Raw genomic sequence first — 16,697 nt, forward strand, 5'->3', positions numbered from 1 at the left:
AAGAACTGTTTCACTATATAAATAATTTATAATATATAATATTTTTTAATTTTCTAATACTTTTTTATTTCTTCTTATATATCAGGTATATATAATATAATATATATTTTTTTGTTGAATTTTTTAACTTCCCGCTAAGAAAATGGAAAATTTTCTAAAAATCGGGAAGATATTGGTTTCACCCCATTTTGCAAAAATCGAGTTCTCAACAGATCTCGACGTTCTGAGGGTCGAGGAAGCTTCCCCGAACATTTCTACGATGATGTCCGTATGTCTGTATGTATGTGTGGATGTATGTGTGTGTGTGTGGATGTATGTGACCCTCTTATAACTATTAAACTGCTCAACCGATTTGAATAAACTAAACGGCATTCCAAAGGGTTTCATTGCACTTGAATTTCATGTAAGTTTGGACCCAATCGCACCAGTAGATTTCGAGAAATCTCAAAAATAAAAATTTTGAAAAATCGTTTTTTTCGAATTTTTTCCAAACGACTTGACCGATCGACACCAAAAACTAGATATCGAAAACGAAAAATTTCGAAGAGCTCAAAAGCAGTGAAAAAAGCGAAATTTGAACGTTAGCGTATGAAATTAGAGGGAAGTTGCAGGGATGGCCCTTGAGGCCAACCGTTTTCCAAATTTTTTTTTTTTTTTTGTTCATAATAGTCCTATTAATCTCTTCCGTTATTTGTATTACATATCATAAAATTTAGCGATGAAAATAAGTAACTTTCAACTGAAATTGAGTGAGTCAACGTCAACTTGTTTGCCTCTTCAAAGTACTTCACTCTGTGCTATGCACTAAGCAACAGGTAGTTAACAATTATAACTTGTACTTGTATACATATATAGTAAGCACTCATATTTGTTATAAAATATTCTCTGAGCTCAAATCTAACTCAATTGTATGAAAGTCGCTCAAACGCATTGACGTTTCAAGTAGACATTATATACACATATGAAACATTTGGTCGTTAAAGGCAATAGATTGTCGTTTACTGACACTTGAGAAAGGTTTTCTAACCGAGCAAAATTGGCAGCAAACCGATTGTATTGCCAGACTATTGTTGTTGACAAAATGATGTCAAATATATAGTTGCCCTGTAGGAAATGCATATGAGATATTATGAATAAAAGTTACTAGGATATAGTGGATACAAGTAAATAATATTTTTCTTAAGGATTATATTATATATTGTAGATGATAATAAGGTCACGTATAGATATTTTAACAATAATATTTTCGAATGTTTTGTTCTCACTTTTTGACTATTTGAGTGAAGTGTCATTAAAAAATAAAATATATAGCAATGTTTAGCAAATTTAAAGAAAATATATCGAAGAAACCAGAGCTTTTTTCGCTTTTCTGCTATTTAAAAATGAAGTCTTTAAATCTTGTTGAAATTGTTGTACTTTACGAACAAATTTTAAAGCTAAAACATACATAGGATAAAGCATAGTTAAGGCAATAAATCGTTAATTTTTTTAGCTAGTGATGACAAATATTATTTTTTGCTACGAAGAGCTCCAAATTAGTATAAAGGTATTCAAGTGAGTTTCTAAAGCTATAAAAAGTCACAAATAAGTCTCAGATATAGAAATCAAAGAAATTGCCAGAAAATGCTTTATAGTAATAAGTTTTGAGGTAGCTCCAGTTCTCACCTCATATCCGATATCTACTTAAAGTAAATGATGCGTGTCAGAAAAATTATTTATAATATATACATATTCATATTATATCCTTTGAAGTAGTGTCTATTTTTTCATGTTGGAGTAAAATGGTTCAAAAATCCAAACACCAGTCTTTTTACGAAAAATTCCTACCGAGTACTCAATTGCGCATTTGTGTTTGTATTAGTAAACCACATTAAAATAAAAAACAACAACAGAACAACGAACGATCGCTGAGCGTTAAACCCGTAATATACGTAGATTTGTACATATGTAAGTATATGTGTATGTATGTAGGCATACAACCGACAAAAGTCGGTAGAGAAGTAAAGTTTTGTTGTTTAAATACGACACCTTTAGTTATTGGCTGAGTTTGGCTCAAAGCGGGCACTAGTAGCGGGTAAATAAAGCGTTTGCAATATGTGAGTGTGTAAATACATGTGTGGAGAGAAATTTTAGCATACGAAATACGACTAATTTTAATTACATACAAAAAAAAAATAATAATTTAATTAATAACAATAATTAATTTAAAAGTTTAAAAACATAACTGTAAAAACAATTGAAATGCGCTTGCATAATTTTACCGTGGATTTGTGAATTCCAACTTGAAAAGCAGTCTTGTGTGTAGCAAGCAAGTTGGCTAAGTGTATCGGCAGTGCGTTTGAGCTCGCCATTAACCGCTTAAACCAGTTTCTGCATAGCGTAAAAGCGCTTTTGGTGCGTGAAGGTGAAAAAATAGTTTTGTAAAAATATATGTAATTGCAGTGAAATAATTAAATAAAAGTTTGAAAATGTACAAAGTGCGAACGAACATTTTATTTCAAATTTATTTAAACAGAAAAATATATAAAAAAAATAGTTCAAAACTGTTGAAAGTACTTTAATATTGTGGATTGCAAGCTACTAAAAGGCATTAGTAACATGACATGCGACAGTTTTTTCGATTTTAAAGAAAAAACTTGTATTTGTCATAAAAATGGGGTTTTCCAGTGTTTATCCATATTTGAATACCAGCAAAGATTTTCGAAACTCCCTCTAATTTGGAACAGAAGTCAAAAAAAGTCAAATTAAAATTTTTTTTTTTATATTTTGGTAGGTTATACCTTTATAAGTACCCTGCCTTCTTGAGTTTATCTGTAAACGCATTTTCTTAAAACAGCATATTTTGAACTTGCTTGAATGATTACTCGCAGACAACACTCCACTTTCGGGTGGATTTGACACATGCAATCAAGAAAACTATAAGCTCTAAGAAAGATATATGAAAAATATATAACTAGCGTATAAATTTATATGCCTTAAAACTGTTAAGTGTTTTAGAAACAAACATAATTTTCCAGACATCTACGTCTACAGTCTACGATCGAGGATAAATCGATCTTGCTATAGTTTCCCAATGTCACGAATATTTTTTTTCTGTGAAATTGTCCATTAGAAATCCATACAAAACTACTAAACAGCTCTTAAACAATATTTGAAACATATTCTTAATACTATATCTTATGAATTTTCTGTTATCAAGCCACGATTAAGGATTAATCGATCTTCATAAGATCCCACACTACATAAAACACTAAATAGTTTTTTTTCTTCAGTGAAACTCTTTAGATATCAATGCAAAATGACTAAGAAGCTCTCACAAATTATTTAATTACACTTAACTTTTTTATGATATCTTTGGCATCATTTTTAAATATGATCTTAATAGCGATCTTAAGCGATCAAAATCCCCACTCTTATGAAAACAAAAGTTCAAAACTTATGCTTAAACCATAATTATTTCCAAAAATAGTTGAGAGCTCCACAACGTGCAGCTTGAAGTAAAATCCGTTGAGCCTTACAAAAACATACCTGCGCATACACTTGCATACTTATACACAAAACCACTTACCAATTGGTATAACCGCCACATAGCAATGTTTTTGTGCGCGGTGCGTGTGTACAGACTTTTAGAAGTCCACTACTCACTGATCATTGCGTATGAGTCATCAACATCACTGCCGGATTGCTATCAACCAACAACGGCCTGAACAAGCTGCTTAACAGCCAACCAATTAACCACTTACACATTTATGTACCAACCAGTTGCCGACAACAACAAACTTACAGAAAAAACGAAACTTGAAACACAATTATATTTGTGTGTGTGTGTGTGTATTGGCTCCGTGACAAGCCGCATAACAACATATTTTACACATTTTAATAATTATTTATTGGCTGTTAAGGTGCAAGTAAACAAATCGTAAAAGCTGTTTTCTATGCCATTTTAGAAAAGTCGCGAAATTATATTGCAACAATGATGATAAAGTATAATAAATAGAGAAATTAAATAAAAGTATAGAAAAAAATTACGTGCAAAAGGAACAACACAAAGCGGAAATACACTTGAGTAAAAAATAAAGATAATAAAATCACATAATACACGCACATAAACATACTCGTGCTGCCGACATGCCTTTCGGTTCTAGTGCAAGTAAACTGGCATTCCGTTTTACCTCCTTGCTGCTGCCGACTTCGTTGGCCGTCGCCAAGGCAGCTGCGGGTGGCAAAACGGCTGGCATCAAGGATTGCCATGGCAAGATTTGTAAACCAGTTGAAGAGTACTGCTCAAACTTCCTCGAAGGCTGTGATCAATGTGAACCCATCTGTAATCCGGAGTCGCAAAATTTTCACGCGGATACCTGTGCAAGGGAATGTGCCGGTAAGTGAACTTGTATATATGGCAATAATATATTATTTAATACGTGTGCATAGTATAAATAAAACAAATATTACTTTGTTTTAATAATCTTTCTCTATCTATCTTGGTAATATTTCTTTAAATGTCACTGCTTTTATGGTACGTATTGGCTTGGGTATTATCAAATGCCGAAAGCCGCGGTTTCTCAAACGGAAGAGCAAATCCTAATAGGATCTGTGAATATCTCTTATATCTCTTCTTAATTTATGTATTAAGGATACCATATTCTACATCGAGAACCAGAAAAAAGTTGATCACTCTCTAAACTTCAGCGTAAAATCGAAAGATTGTCGGACCGTCTCGCTTAAACCATCATTACCATAGACTAATTGTGCTCTAAAGTGAGTTTCAACAAAACACCATTCAACAACTCGTTGATTTTGAAACAAAAATGTTAAAGTTTTTCTACCCACCTGCATTGTAAGGTATGGAAGACATTCTATCTCGACTGGGGCAAAGATTCATCCTTAAATTGGGTACCGATTTCGCTACTACCTTCTACAATATGTACAAGTATGTATCCGATTGTGTACTAAAGAGGGAGAAAGGAAGATTACTCGTTATCGATTTACTATTTTTCCGCTCGCTATCTTTTAGCGCTGCTCTCATTTCAAAAAATATAAACGTGAAAGTAAACAATAAGTTAGCGAGTTGAATACGGTACAAGAAAATATACGGATATTTTCTAGAAAGCCAACTATCGGTTAAAGTACTTGTTAGTTACCCAAGACCAGAGATTTCTGTTACAGTTTCTACGGGTTTCTAATAGCAAAATCACATACAACTTTTGCTTCGCTTTGCGTCAGACATTTGTTTTGACAGAAATGTTCGATGTACGCTTTTGTATGAGTATGAGAACAGTCGCCATTTTTATTTGAGAAAAACACTGAAAGCAAAGCGTTCATTGTCGCATATCCTTTGGCTTTTGGTTACGCAAAGCGAGGAAAGTTGTATGTGAATGAGCGTTTAAGGCCCAACTGACGAATCTAACCGAGACTCTTGTGTTCGTTTTATTGTTGATGCCTTTACTGTTTGTTTGTTTATGCCTTACGCTCCAGAATTTATGAGTTGCACGTTGTGTATGTGTTAGTTCCCACGCTAATTCTTGCAATGTATTGGAGTTTCGGTAGTCGTGACTTGCTGGGCGGATTAAAGGAGTAAAAAGCTTTCTTCAATATTGTCAACTTTTGTTTTACAGACGTTCTTTTCTCCCAAAAAGATGATTTGCATATAGCTGCTATACCACTGATCGTTCAAAATCAAGATAAGGATTATTTCATACCCTTTGGTGCTGCTGAAGTTAAAATTTTTTAACATAAACTTATTCCAATGAAATCTCGAGGTAATTAGCGTTAAGTTCCGTGCATAATGCCTAATAATCTAATTAAATTTAATACGTGAAAAATTCACATTTCATTATCTCCATTTTCATTTTCAAGCGCATGTCAATTTAATGTGGCTTGATAAAAAATTGAATAAATAAAAAATAGTAGAAAAAAGTTCTAAAGCAAATCAATTGCCGCTTGGCGTGCAATGCAATTTGAGCTGCCGTTAACAACAAAAAGTTATAGGTAAATATAAGTGCATAAATAAACAACAAATAAACAATAATTGCATAGTGGTTAGGTGTGTTGTTTAAATACATACAGACATGCTTTTTTAAGCAAAATTGTGCGACCTTTCTACGATTTCAATACATCGCTTTGAAGAATACTCTTTAGAAAAGCTTTGAGCGTGTGTAAATTGCAATTTGCATAGACTTTTTGTATTTTGAAACAATTGCAGCTACTATTATTTTTAATTTAATAACTGACTTTTCGTTGTGTTCAACGGCTGACGTTATCTGTTAACAAAACAATAAAAAAATGCGCCAAACAGGTAGAGCAAATGACATCATGATGAAAGAATTTGCAAGTGCAGCAAAAGTGAGGAAGTGAGGTTTTTACTAGGTGTGAGAAATCGGAAGTCGTTTTAATATACAAGTATAAATATTTGGAGCTGAAGAAGAAGATATAAGGAACTATGCCAGTCTTGAGGCCTAAAATCTTTATCTAACTTTAATAATTTTTACTGGGAGTAAGGAACAAGGAATCAAATTGCTCGCTTTCAGGCTTTGTTAAATAGGTATTTGAGTCAATAATCCACAGGCCATTCATTGGACTAACCTTTTTCAAGAGGACGACGGTGATTCTAAGTCCGAAGATTGGCCCATTTGACACAACTTGGTATAAAAAATCTAAAAATATCTTGTAAAATAGAATAGTTTTCAGGATCTTTATTTTGATCGGTCCGTTAGTATGGCAGCTATATGCAATAATAGTCCGAAATATAAGATATTTACATACAAGGCCTTGATTTTGATCGATCAGTTTGTATGCCAGCTATATTCTATAGTGGTCCGACAAATGATCGGCTTCTTGTTTAGAAAAGGACGTGGGTAAAATTTCATAGCGATAACTTAAAATGTGACGAACTAATTTATGTATATGCAGACAGACAGACGACCATGACTGAATCGAATCAGTTCGTATATATACATACCTGTTCAGGGTACACAAAGTTGGAAAGGTTGGAAATACAACTCTACCTGCAACCAAATTTGAAGCAAGAGAAACTTTGAGAAAGCAACAACAAACAAAATATTAATTTACTAATTCATTCGAAATAACTTTTCTTTTCAAACTCATCTCTTTCAGATTACAAAATATACGATCCGCTCAAAGCCGAAATACACAGCATACACGAACAACAAAACACCATATTGATCCTGCTGATCGTGCTGCTCACGCTTATCGCTGCACGCTACATCTACAAATGTGTACGCTGGCTGCGACGCAAACGTTTCGGTACGCTGCTGCTAAAGAAGCTGCACAAACACCATGAAGCAGCCGGCGCTGGAGTGAACAGCAAAGACATGGTCATCGGTGCGACAATACCTAATGTGATGGCCATAAATGGCGCCATGGAGCGAGCGCCATCGCAGATCTACAGCGTGACAGGTAGAACGAATGAATAGAATCATTTTTTTTTTTATTTCTATAATCTGCTTTCTCCTTTCTTAGGCGCCGAAGGTTCGGTTATGACGATGACTACACCAGTGAGTACGCGCTATCCGGCGGAGAATAGCACTACGCCAACAACTGTAACGGGCGAATACTCATATGATAATCAGGCGCTCGCCGTGACGCCTGTTTCGGAGAAACCAAATGGTAGTGTACGTGCGTTTTGATCCTATATAACATATGTGGGACTTGTGGGTGTTGGGAAAAGAAAGAGAATATGTGTTTGAAATTTCATTGTTCAAATACCTTGTGCATAAATTTTATGTAAGTCCTGAAAATTCTGTTGATGCGCAAATTTGATCTTCAGCGATCAGTGAACTTCATGGTTTCGTTACTGTAAAAGCAATACTTAATAATTTTTTTGGCAGGTTTGTAGTAATTACAGAAATATGTATATCTTAAAATTACAATAGTGAACGGTAGTGATGGCATTTTGTTGTACACAGTAATCATACAAATGATCAGCGCGTAACTGATCGAAACGAAAATGATCATGCGAAAACCCGTTTATAAAATATGACTATAATTATCGTTAAAATTTCCCTAAATATAATTGAATATGCGGTGTAGCTAAACAATTTCATCGCGTATGTTTAGGTAAAGAAAAATTTTCAATAATTTTTTTTAAATTTCAAATTTAGCAAGAATCAGCGATGACTCGTATATTGACGTGTTGACGTTAAACACATACTCACGTACTTAAAGTTAGTAATTTATTTAGTTTTAAAATAAAGGAAAAAGAAAAGAAAAGATATTAATTGAATTAGCAACGAAAACATCATTGAGCAAAGTATTAAAAGCTGACTATGTACTTAACTATGTTTTAATAAATTTAAATATCTATGTAAATCACAAAAAGTACTGACTAATAACGAATTTTTGTAGTGATTCGAGATATTGATTTGATTTAATCAAGCACTGTAAAACATCACGTCCATTTTGTAAGTGATATTTATTCTAAAAACTTAGCCAGTAAGTTATGCTTCCATTTTAAATACTATGTACTTACGGATAAGCAATATATATACCAGATATTTTAATAAAATTATAATCTTTGATTATGAGAAATTTGTTTTGTGCATGATGCTCGCATGTGAATCTAAAACTCAGCAAATAAATTATTTAAGCAAGCACTTTTATTTTCTATTTATTATCAAAAATATGTACATTTATATAGGTCGGTCATAGCTGTAGTTATATTTTTGGTATGTATACTTAATAGTTAGGCATTAACGTGAACAATTTCAAACGTAATCATGGTCAAAACATTTATTATACAAATAAAGCTAAAATTTCTAATAGTATGTTATTAATAATAGCAGAAACTTGCTAACATGATCGACAAACATAAATCAGAGTTGTATTGCAGTTAGTGTAACTTGTGAACTTTCATAATTGACATTCAGTTATCCCTCGACGATCAGCGTGGTTAAAGCAATTAACTTTCATCATTTGAAATAGCAGTTCAATAAAAATAAACCTAGATTTCTTGTCGACAAGCTGCTTTGAAGAACTGTAGTCGGAAAACACCTACAAATCTTATATATAAAGAACGTAATTTGCTAAAGGAAGCATAGTGGAAGAGAAATCTGCTGTCCCAGCGCATCGATCAAACGATTTTATTGAGCCTCAATATTATTTGATGAGAAAGTATATCTTAAGTCTTTTGACTTAGAGGTATAATGAATTCTTTCATTTGCATTTTGAAGTTCGCTCTGAACATCTTACACCTTATATGTAAGTTATCTCCTAATACTACCCAATCTGTGCATACTATAATATCTACAAGCGCGCCATCTTTCTTTGAATATCTTCAGAAAATAAGGGCCGTGACTTTTAAAATATTTGTAGTATTTAATTTAGCTCTTTACACATTATATGGAGTGCACATCTTTATCGGCATAGTGAAGATTTTGATTTTTGGATTTTCGTTTGCGCTGAGCTCGTCAAAGGTTCGAGTATTGTTGGCTTTTCAAAAAATCAAACAAAGAAAAGTCAATGAAGCCAAATTTAGAGATCTGGATAGCTAGTCAGGTAGCATTGACTTTTATTCCTCAACTTCTATTTATTTCTGACATCGTCCAGGAAATGTTTGATCGTGTTTCAAAAAAAAATTTTAAAAATAGCCTCTGAACAAACTATTTTTACAACCGTCGCTATTAGTACTGTGTATGAGCCGACTATTTTTCCTTTTATTCTCATATTTATCTCACACTAAATGTATTGCCAGGAGTGAGTAAAGTGTGTTTCGAGTTAACCGTATGAACAGAAATATGAAACTCGAAACGCTATCAATGATTTTCTGATGTATTAGCTCATGAAAAAATTATTTATTTATTTTGTATCCGATCAGCAGAATTTCGTAGACGGCCATAAAATGCATCAAGTGGTGTATCAAGTTAAAAATAAAATAACTTCATTATATAAAGGCTTGTTTCAAATGATTCGGATATAGAAAGAAATCGTTTGATAATCTGTCGTAATTCTACTACAAACAAGATATTTCTGGTATACATACTCGTATAGAAATATGTTATTAAGTTCAAGTTCAAATAACTGAAAAAAGGTAGGTTCAACTGCTTTCTATAAACTTTATGTTTATATCCATTGTTACAGTGTTTAAATTAAAGGAATTTTTACATATTTTTTTTTTTTTAAGAAAACACAAAGAAATGCATTTATTGTCAAAATCTTACTTTTCTACAGATTCGAATATTACAGTGCTTAAAAATATTTCGCGTACTTAATACACAATTTTTTGTACGAAAAAATATGTAATGTACATTTATTATTTAATAAATATATACATATGTATATAAATATTTATAATTGTTTATTTCGTCTCAATCAATGTATATTCTATAGAATTTCAAAAACAAAATTTGTTATCGAAAATATGGCCGGCATATAGCTAAGTAAAACTCACTACAAACTATATAAACCATATAGTTATACTTCTTGAGGGTTTGCATAAAAGTTGGCAAGATAAATACCCAATATAAATACGGAAGTGTATGTGTAAATATAAGTATAAAATTCTAGCGCTACATAGTTTGCTTAACTCTATTAGTCACTCAAGTATAATCAAATAATTTATATTAAATAACTATAAAACTCTCAAAAGGCACTGAACCATCCATGGACTGCACATACTTCGCTTAATTCTAAAGTCAGTTCCCCCACACATATGGTAACTTAAACCCAGTACTGATTTCTACGCAACAGCGGATTACTGGCCGGCGCTGAAGGGGGTGTTGCTGTCGGCGCGCTACTTTGCGGTACCGTTGAATAACCACCGAAATCGTTGGCCATATCGCAGGATGAACTCCACGTATCATTCTCCATGTGATAGGGATTGTAACGCTGTGGCAACATCATTTGCTGAGCATCATCGGTTTCATCACCTTCGTCGGGATCATAATCGGGATAATCATGTTTGTACGACTCAACTGGTATAATCTTGCAATGTGGTATGTTACTGAAACCGGGTAGCGGCGTGGAAGCACCAGTGGCAGGCACTGAGTCGGCCTCTGAGTTGGCATAGTGATGATGATGATGGTGATGATGATGATGTTGCGGACTAACTGAAGTCAAATCGGGTGGACAAGGCAAAGCTGGTGGTTGATCTTTCGAAATGTCGGCTTTGTCGCGACGCAGGTAGCGTATCTTGAGTAGCAACATCACCACCAAGATGCAGATGATCAATACGATCAGCACTATCAGTAGCGCGACATAATTGAAGCTGAACTCGCTACTGGCCATGGTGACTTGATCGCCACTGGTGTCCTGCGGCGCACGATACTCAATATGGACTATGCTCTGTGCCGGTTGCACGGTCTTAATGTGCAATTGATACTCAAAGTAATCCATATCCTCCACCGTGAGCTCCACCGCTTCATTGGGTACGAAGTAGACAACGCCACTGCGCAGTTCCTTATACGAAAACATACTGGTGGAGCGTTCATTTTGCGATTCGGGCGCTAAACCGGTGCTACGTATAATCTTCCGTAACTGCCCGGTGGTGGGCATGCGTGTAATGACAAACTTCGGATTGAATTTGTTCAACTTCAGCGAGAGCGGATTATCGGCCACGAGCACGGACTGCAAGCGCACCTTACCCAATTCGTTCACCATAGAGATATTCGTAATTTTGATAACCGGCTCGACGGCTACCAATACATCCACTGTGGCAGTGTATATCGTGCCCGGCACATAAGCGCTAACTTGGAAGGTGTCATTGGAGCGATTCAGATCCGTTTGCATGTAATTGATTTGTGCCGTCTCCAGTTGGTGTTGATTAAAACGTAGTGTTGGCTGGTGCTTATACACGATTATGCCATACAGTGGCGAATTGGTGATGTTGTACGACAGGCGTTCGTATTGCACATTCGTGCGCAAAGAGATGTGTTCCAGCTTCATAACGGTAGTGGTGGCGCCTTGCGGTACCAGCACCGGATATTGGTAGTCTGCTGGCAGTAAGCTGATGGGCGCAATTTTAATGGTGAATACCTCATAAGCGGGGTTAAACTGTCCGTCAGAGACGGTAAAGCAGAAAGTCGTGGACTGTGGTGTACCGAAGTGTACAAAAACAATGCGTCCATTATTGATATCGGCTTGTGTGAACTGATTCGAATAGGCCAGCAAATCTTCAGCATGTCCATCGCTATTGATCTTCTTAAGCACACCAAGCGTGGGTCCACTCATCACATCGTAGACGATCTCATCGGGTGGTGTATCTTTGTCTTCGGTAAGTAACATATTACGCGTAATTGTTTGATTTTCTCCTTCCACCACGGTCATCTGTGGAAAGTGGGTAACAAGTGTGAAGGGCTGATCGTTGATCGGCTTTATGGAGACCGGCACGGTGAGGTTGCAGAGAAAAATGTTGCTGTGCATGGAAAGTTAAATTAAAGAGAGGTTTATCAATTTTTTCAGCCTTAAGCTTAGTTGAAGTTAGTCAGTTGCAAAAAAGTGATCAAATTTGTCGGTCTACTAAGGCTCTTAGGATAACAGACAAAACTATTATATGCCGTCTGATTGTTATTCTATAAATTTTGACTTTAAAGTTATAATTCTATATATAATTAAAAATCTCCGCTCTCGCATTGTGATCTTGTGAGATCTATACTACCACAATATTTACTTTTATTCAGTCAAGCTGTCCGAGTTTGATTCTCAAATCTACACTTACCCTTGCGCCAGATATTGCGACAGATACACTGACATTAAAATCGTATCATCCAGCGTATCAGAGTGATCGTGTATATAATACACTTTCTTAGTCAAAAAGTCACTTGGCTGGAACTTCTGCACCTCTTTGAACTCATGTCCGAGTCCAATATTACCATGCATTGGCTTTTGCGTTGCTTCTATATACAACTCGGGATTATTTATGCCAGCGCGTGTTTTCAAATACTCTAAAATCTTGGAGAAGTCCAATTTAATTGGCACCGAACCACCTTCGTCCACTTGCAGTTTCGAGACAGGCAAAAAACGCAGTAGACCACCCGAGGAAACGGATATTTCTACATTGAACTTTTGATCCAGCAAGCGATCACTGCGATCGACTACCACATCAAAGTAAAACGAATCGTTTATACGAAACTCCATTATGATCGAAGTATGTTCGTAGAAGATACGTCCATTATCGATATCGTTCTGTGTAAAGCCGGTAACTTCCTTCGAAAAACCATTATCCAAATATTCATTCACGATATGTCCCAGACTCGGCGGTACTGTTATGTTATAATAAATATCACGTCCCTCGTCCGAGCAACGAAAATACAAATGATCACGCAAAATTTGCTTTTTGGTGAGCGGAAAGACGTGCAAATTCGTATTGCGCTCTTCAAGTATCTCCACAGGTCTTATAGCGATATTTAACAATTGATCTGTGGTGTTAAAGAGCCCATCTGTGACCATAAATGACATTTCATTGCGTCGTGAAGTTGAGTCGTGTAAGAAGCAAATCTCTTCGTTGTTAATTTGTGCTTGAGTAAAAGTGTCAATTTTTTGCTGAAGATCGCCACGTTTGGCCAAATAACCACCATAAATGTAATTGACAATAAATGTTATATTATCGGCTGGTGTATCGTAGTCTTGCGCCACTATAAGGAATTATTTTTAGAGAGATATATCTAAAAAAAATGGCAGTAACTTACTAAGGTCTGTATACTTGATGATGTATTTGCCACCACTCCACACCTGCAGTCCGGTATTTGTAACCACCATCGGCTGTTCGTCATTGACCGGCACCACGGAGAATTCCAACTCGAACGGCACACTCTCTTTATTCCTTGCTGTCGCCAATAATGTCATAGCATCTGTCGCATTCTCATTGCCATTGTGGAAATACTGTATGCTGCCCTGATCCAGTTGTTTTTGGGTGAAGCGTTTCACTTTCGAATTGGCTGCCATAATATAGCCTGAAGTCGGCGCTATAGTTATTATATATTCTAGTATTTTACCACGATAATACTCAGAGAAAGGCTGAATATCCGAAGAGCTTAGCTGGACCGTTTTTCCTGCGAAAATGGTAGAGTAAGTTTATGGTTTATTATAATTTAATATTTCCTATTTATTCACCAGACATTTATGATTTGTTTGATATAATAAAACTCTTAGTGATCTAAAGTTTTTACTTCTTCCGTAAAAGATACCTATACCTACTAAAAAAGTTCACAAAAAAGTTGTCGTAGAGTCTTGAGACCTTACGGGTACTGATATTTGAAAGCCCCAATGCGGGAATGAGCACAACGCCTTCAATAAGGCAAACTTAGAACTATCTGACAAAATGTTTTATAGTTATAAATGAATCTGAATCTTAGAAGCCTTTTGAACAAAATTCTTATTATAAAGAATTAAAAACTAAATGCTGGATCGGACATCGATAGGTACACGTAAGTATCTTCTTACATCTTTTCAAGTATAACTTGATTACTTGATAGACGTTTTTCCACAAAACGACTTTTTGTATCCCCTTTGAATCCTTACCTTCAACAACGGACACCACATTCGTATGCATGTACAGCTTCTCCGGTATAATAACTATTTTCAGCATCAAGTTCCGTAACCAGGTAATACCATTTGTTACATCAAACATAAAATAGTCCATGGATTGATTGACGCCGGCTTGTATATAGAACATTTTCTCTGTATTTATTGCGGACTGATCGAAGACTTTGCAATTGTATTCATCATCAAATGACATGGACTGCATTTCCAAATAGCCATGCATGGGCGAAGAAGTAACCAAGAATGTAATGTCACCCGGAGAGATATTGGGATGAACGACCTAGTAGTTAGAAGAAATAATATTGTAATAAAAACTAAAAATTAATATAATAAAAAAAATTGTCTTAAATACCTCCAGTATGTCGCGTGAGATGAGCACACTGGTAGATTCCTCCACATTTAGGGTTTGGTTCTTCTTCACCTGCAATGGTTCCCAGTAGGCTGAAGGGTATATACGCATAATCACCTCACCCTCAGCTGAGATGTTTTTGATATGCACGCGATAACTGTTAAACGTGAGAAACAAATTTAATATTATACTCTCTTCATTATGTATACTTAAAGACATCGCTACTCACCGCAATTTGTCCATTGATGCGATCTCCGTATTCCAGTACACCAAGCGATCACGCTCAATATCCAAGTGCGTAAAATTCGTCAGCGATGTCAGATTTGCTGATTTATATTGGCCCGTCGTAGTGTCATTGCCACCATTTCGTGATCTTCCCAAATACATGAGTATACCATAGGCGGGTGGCTTGATCACCTCATAATAGATCTCATCCAATTTCATATCCAAATTAGTTTCCAATATGAAATCTTTATTGCGTAAAATAACAAATTTTCCCTCCTGCACGATTGAAGCATTCGTCGGCAACATTGAAACGAATGGATCGGAGGCATGCACCTCCAACAGGCCATTCACCTCATGCTGACGATCAGTCACTATAAATGATGCCGTACCCACATCGGGTCCTTTATGCTGAAAAGCTATGCGCCTATTCGTAATGTCATCCTGACTGAAAGTATCAATGAAATTGCCCATCTTGTAGAAGGCGCCATTTGTGCTCGAAACATGTATGTACAGTATATCCGAAAGATTTGTATTCACATCGGCGTCCAAATACTGCAACACATCGGGACTGAAGGTACGGTACCCGCCACGTACCACGTGAAAAAGACGTTCCGCCGTGCGATAGGGTGCATTATCGTTGATCAATTTGATGCGTACATCAATGTCGGCTACAAATTGTAAATCTGTGCCATCTGTGGAGAGTATGAGCAGATCGAAAGCATCTTCAGTGGATTCAGTGTCATCGTGACAATAGTAGACATCATTCAAAAATAACTGCTCTAATGTAAACTCTGTTATGGGTATAACTTTAGCGGATGGCTCATCGTAGCGACAGAGTGTGCCATGTTTGGGCGCTTCAGTCACGGTGAACTGTAGACTCTCATAGAGATTAAAACGTATCTCAAAGTGGTTCTTAGTAATAAGAGCTCGTTCACCTTCTTGCACCAGCAGTATCTCACGTTTCTGATAAGTCAATTTATCTGTATTCGACTCGAGTGGTGCGTAGCGAATTGTCAGACGACCAATAACGTCATCACACTCAGCAACGGAGACCACAAATTCCAAATAATCTATGAAATTGGAGTAACTGGTGAGATGTGTTTTGTAGCGTATACGATTCTTATCGATATCTTGTTGCGTAAAGGAGTCCATTTCCTGGAAACAATACAGTTAAATAATTTTGTTTTTGGAATTTACAACTCTTTGCTTTTACTGACCTTGGCATATTTGCGCGACCCTTCGACAAAGATTCCACCATACTTCGTTGGTTTAACTATTTTGTAGATTATATTCCGTGGAAACGTGTCAATCGGTACAGTCTCATAAGTCAATACGTCGCTGGTTAATATGAGCTCACGCGTGCCGTTAACCACGACGCTTGAAGGTTTCGCGGAATTTATGCGCAAACGCGTAAAAGTGATGCGGAAATCAAATGTTTGCGTGGTCACAAAGCCATACGAAGCAATAAACTGTAAGTAAGATAGAGTTAGTTAAAATTCAGCCAAGGGAGTCTTTTATAATGATATTTGGAGTGTTGGCCTTGAAAGCTTGGTCGTCGAAAGGCAAATACGTGAGTTCGAGACAACTTTGAGAGAGATGTGGCACTCACATTTACACTCTATAGGGTAAA

General features: G+C 35.8%; 2 protein-coding genes across 8 annotated transcripts in view; one reads left to right on the plus strand and one right to left on the minus strand.

Annotated features, from left to right (window-relative positions):
- Positions 1-2,016: 2,016 nt before the first annotated feature.
- grnd (grindelwald) lies at positions 2,017-8,612 on the plus strand. 6 transcript variants are annotated; one of them, XM_070107312.1, is made up of 4 exons: positions 2,017-2,096; positions 3,948-4,378; positions 7,114-7,416; positions 7,480-8,612. In XM_070107312.1, exons 2-4 carry the CDS (start codon positions 4,129-4,131, stop codon positions 7,644-7,646), a joined length of 720 nt encoding a protein of 239 aa, XP_069963413.1. In that variant the 5' UTR covers positions 2,017-2,096; positions 3,948-4,128; the 3' UTR covers positions 7,647-8,612. The 6 variants fall into 6 exon arrangements, with proteins under 6 accessions (XP_069963413.1, XP_069963411.1, XP_069963412.1 ...); XM_070107310.1 differs by having other exon boundaries at positions 2,032-2,404; positions 3,470-4,378; XM_070107311.1 differs by having other exon boundaries at positions 2,032-2,404; positions 3,763-4,378.
- A 1,556-nt stretch (positions 8,613-10,168) lies between these two features.
- Positions 10,169-16,697, minus strand: part of kon (chondroitin sulfate proteoglycan 4-like protein) — a 28,934-nt gene continuing 22,405 nt past the window's right edge. For both annotated transcript variants that reach the window (XM_070107309.1, XM_014247714.3), the window contains exons 8-14: positions 16,285-16,536; positions 15,072-16,222; positions 14,846-14,999; positions 14,473-14,773; positions 13,641-14,003; positions 12,671-13,586; positions 10,169-12,367 (exon numbers count right to left, since the gene is read on the minus strand). In XM_070107309.1, coding sequence (XP_069963410.1) covers positions 10,675-12,367; positions 12,671-13,586; positions 13,641-14,003; positions 14,473-14,773; positions 14,846-14,999; positions 15,072-16,222; positions 16,285-16,536 — 4,830 coding nt within the window. In that variant the 3' untranslated portion in view covers positions 10,169-10,674. The remainder of the gene's footprint in view (positions 12,368-12,670; positions 13,587-13,640; positions 14,004-14,472; positions 14,774-14,845; positions 15,000-15,071; positions 16,223-16,284; positions 16,537-16,697) is intronic.

This window comes from Bactrocera oleae, chromosome 3 (genome assembly GCF_042242935.1).
Source record: "Bactrocera oleae isolate idBacOlea1 chromosome 3, idBacOlea1, whole genome shotgun sequence".
Classification (NCBI taxonomy): Eukaryota; Metazoa; Arthropoda; class Insecta; order Diptera; family Tephritidae; genus Bactrocera; species Bactrocera oleae.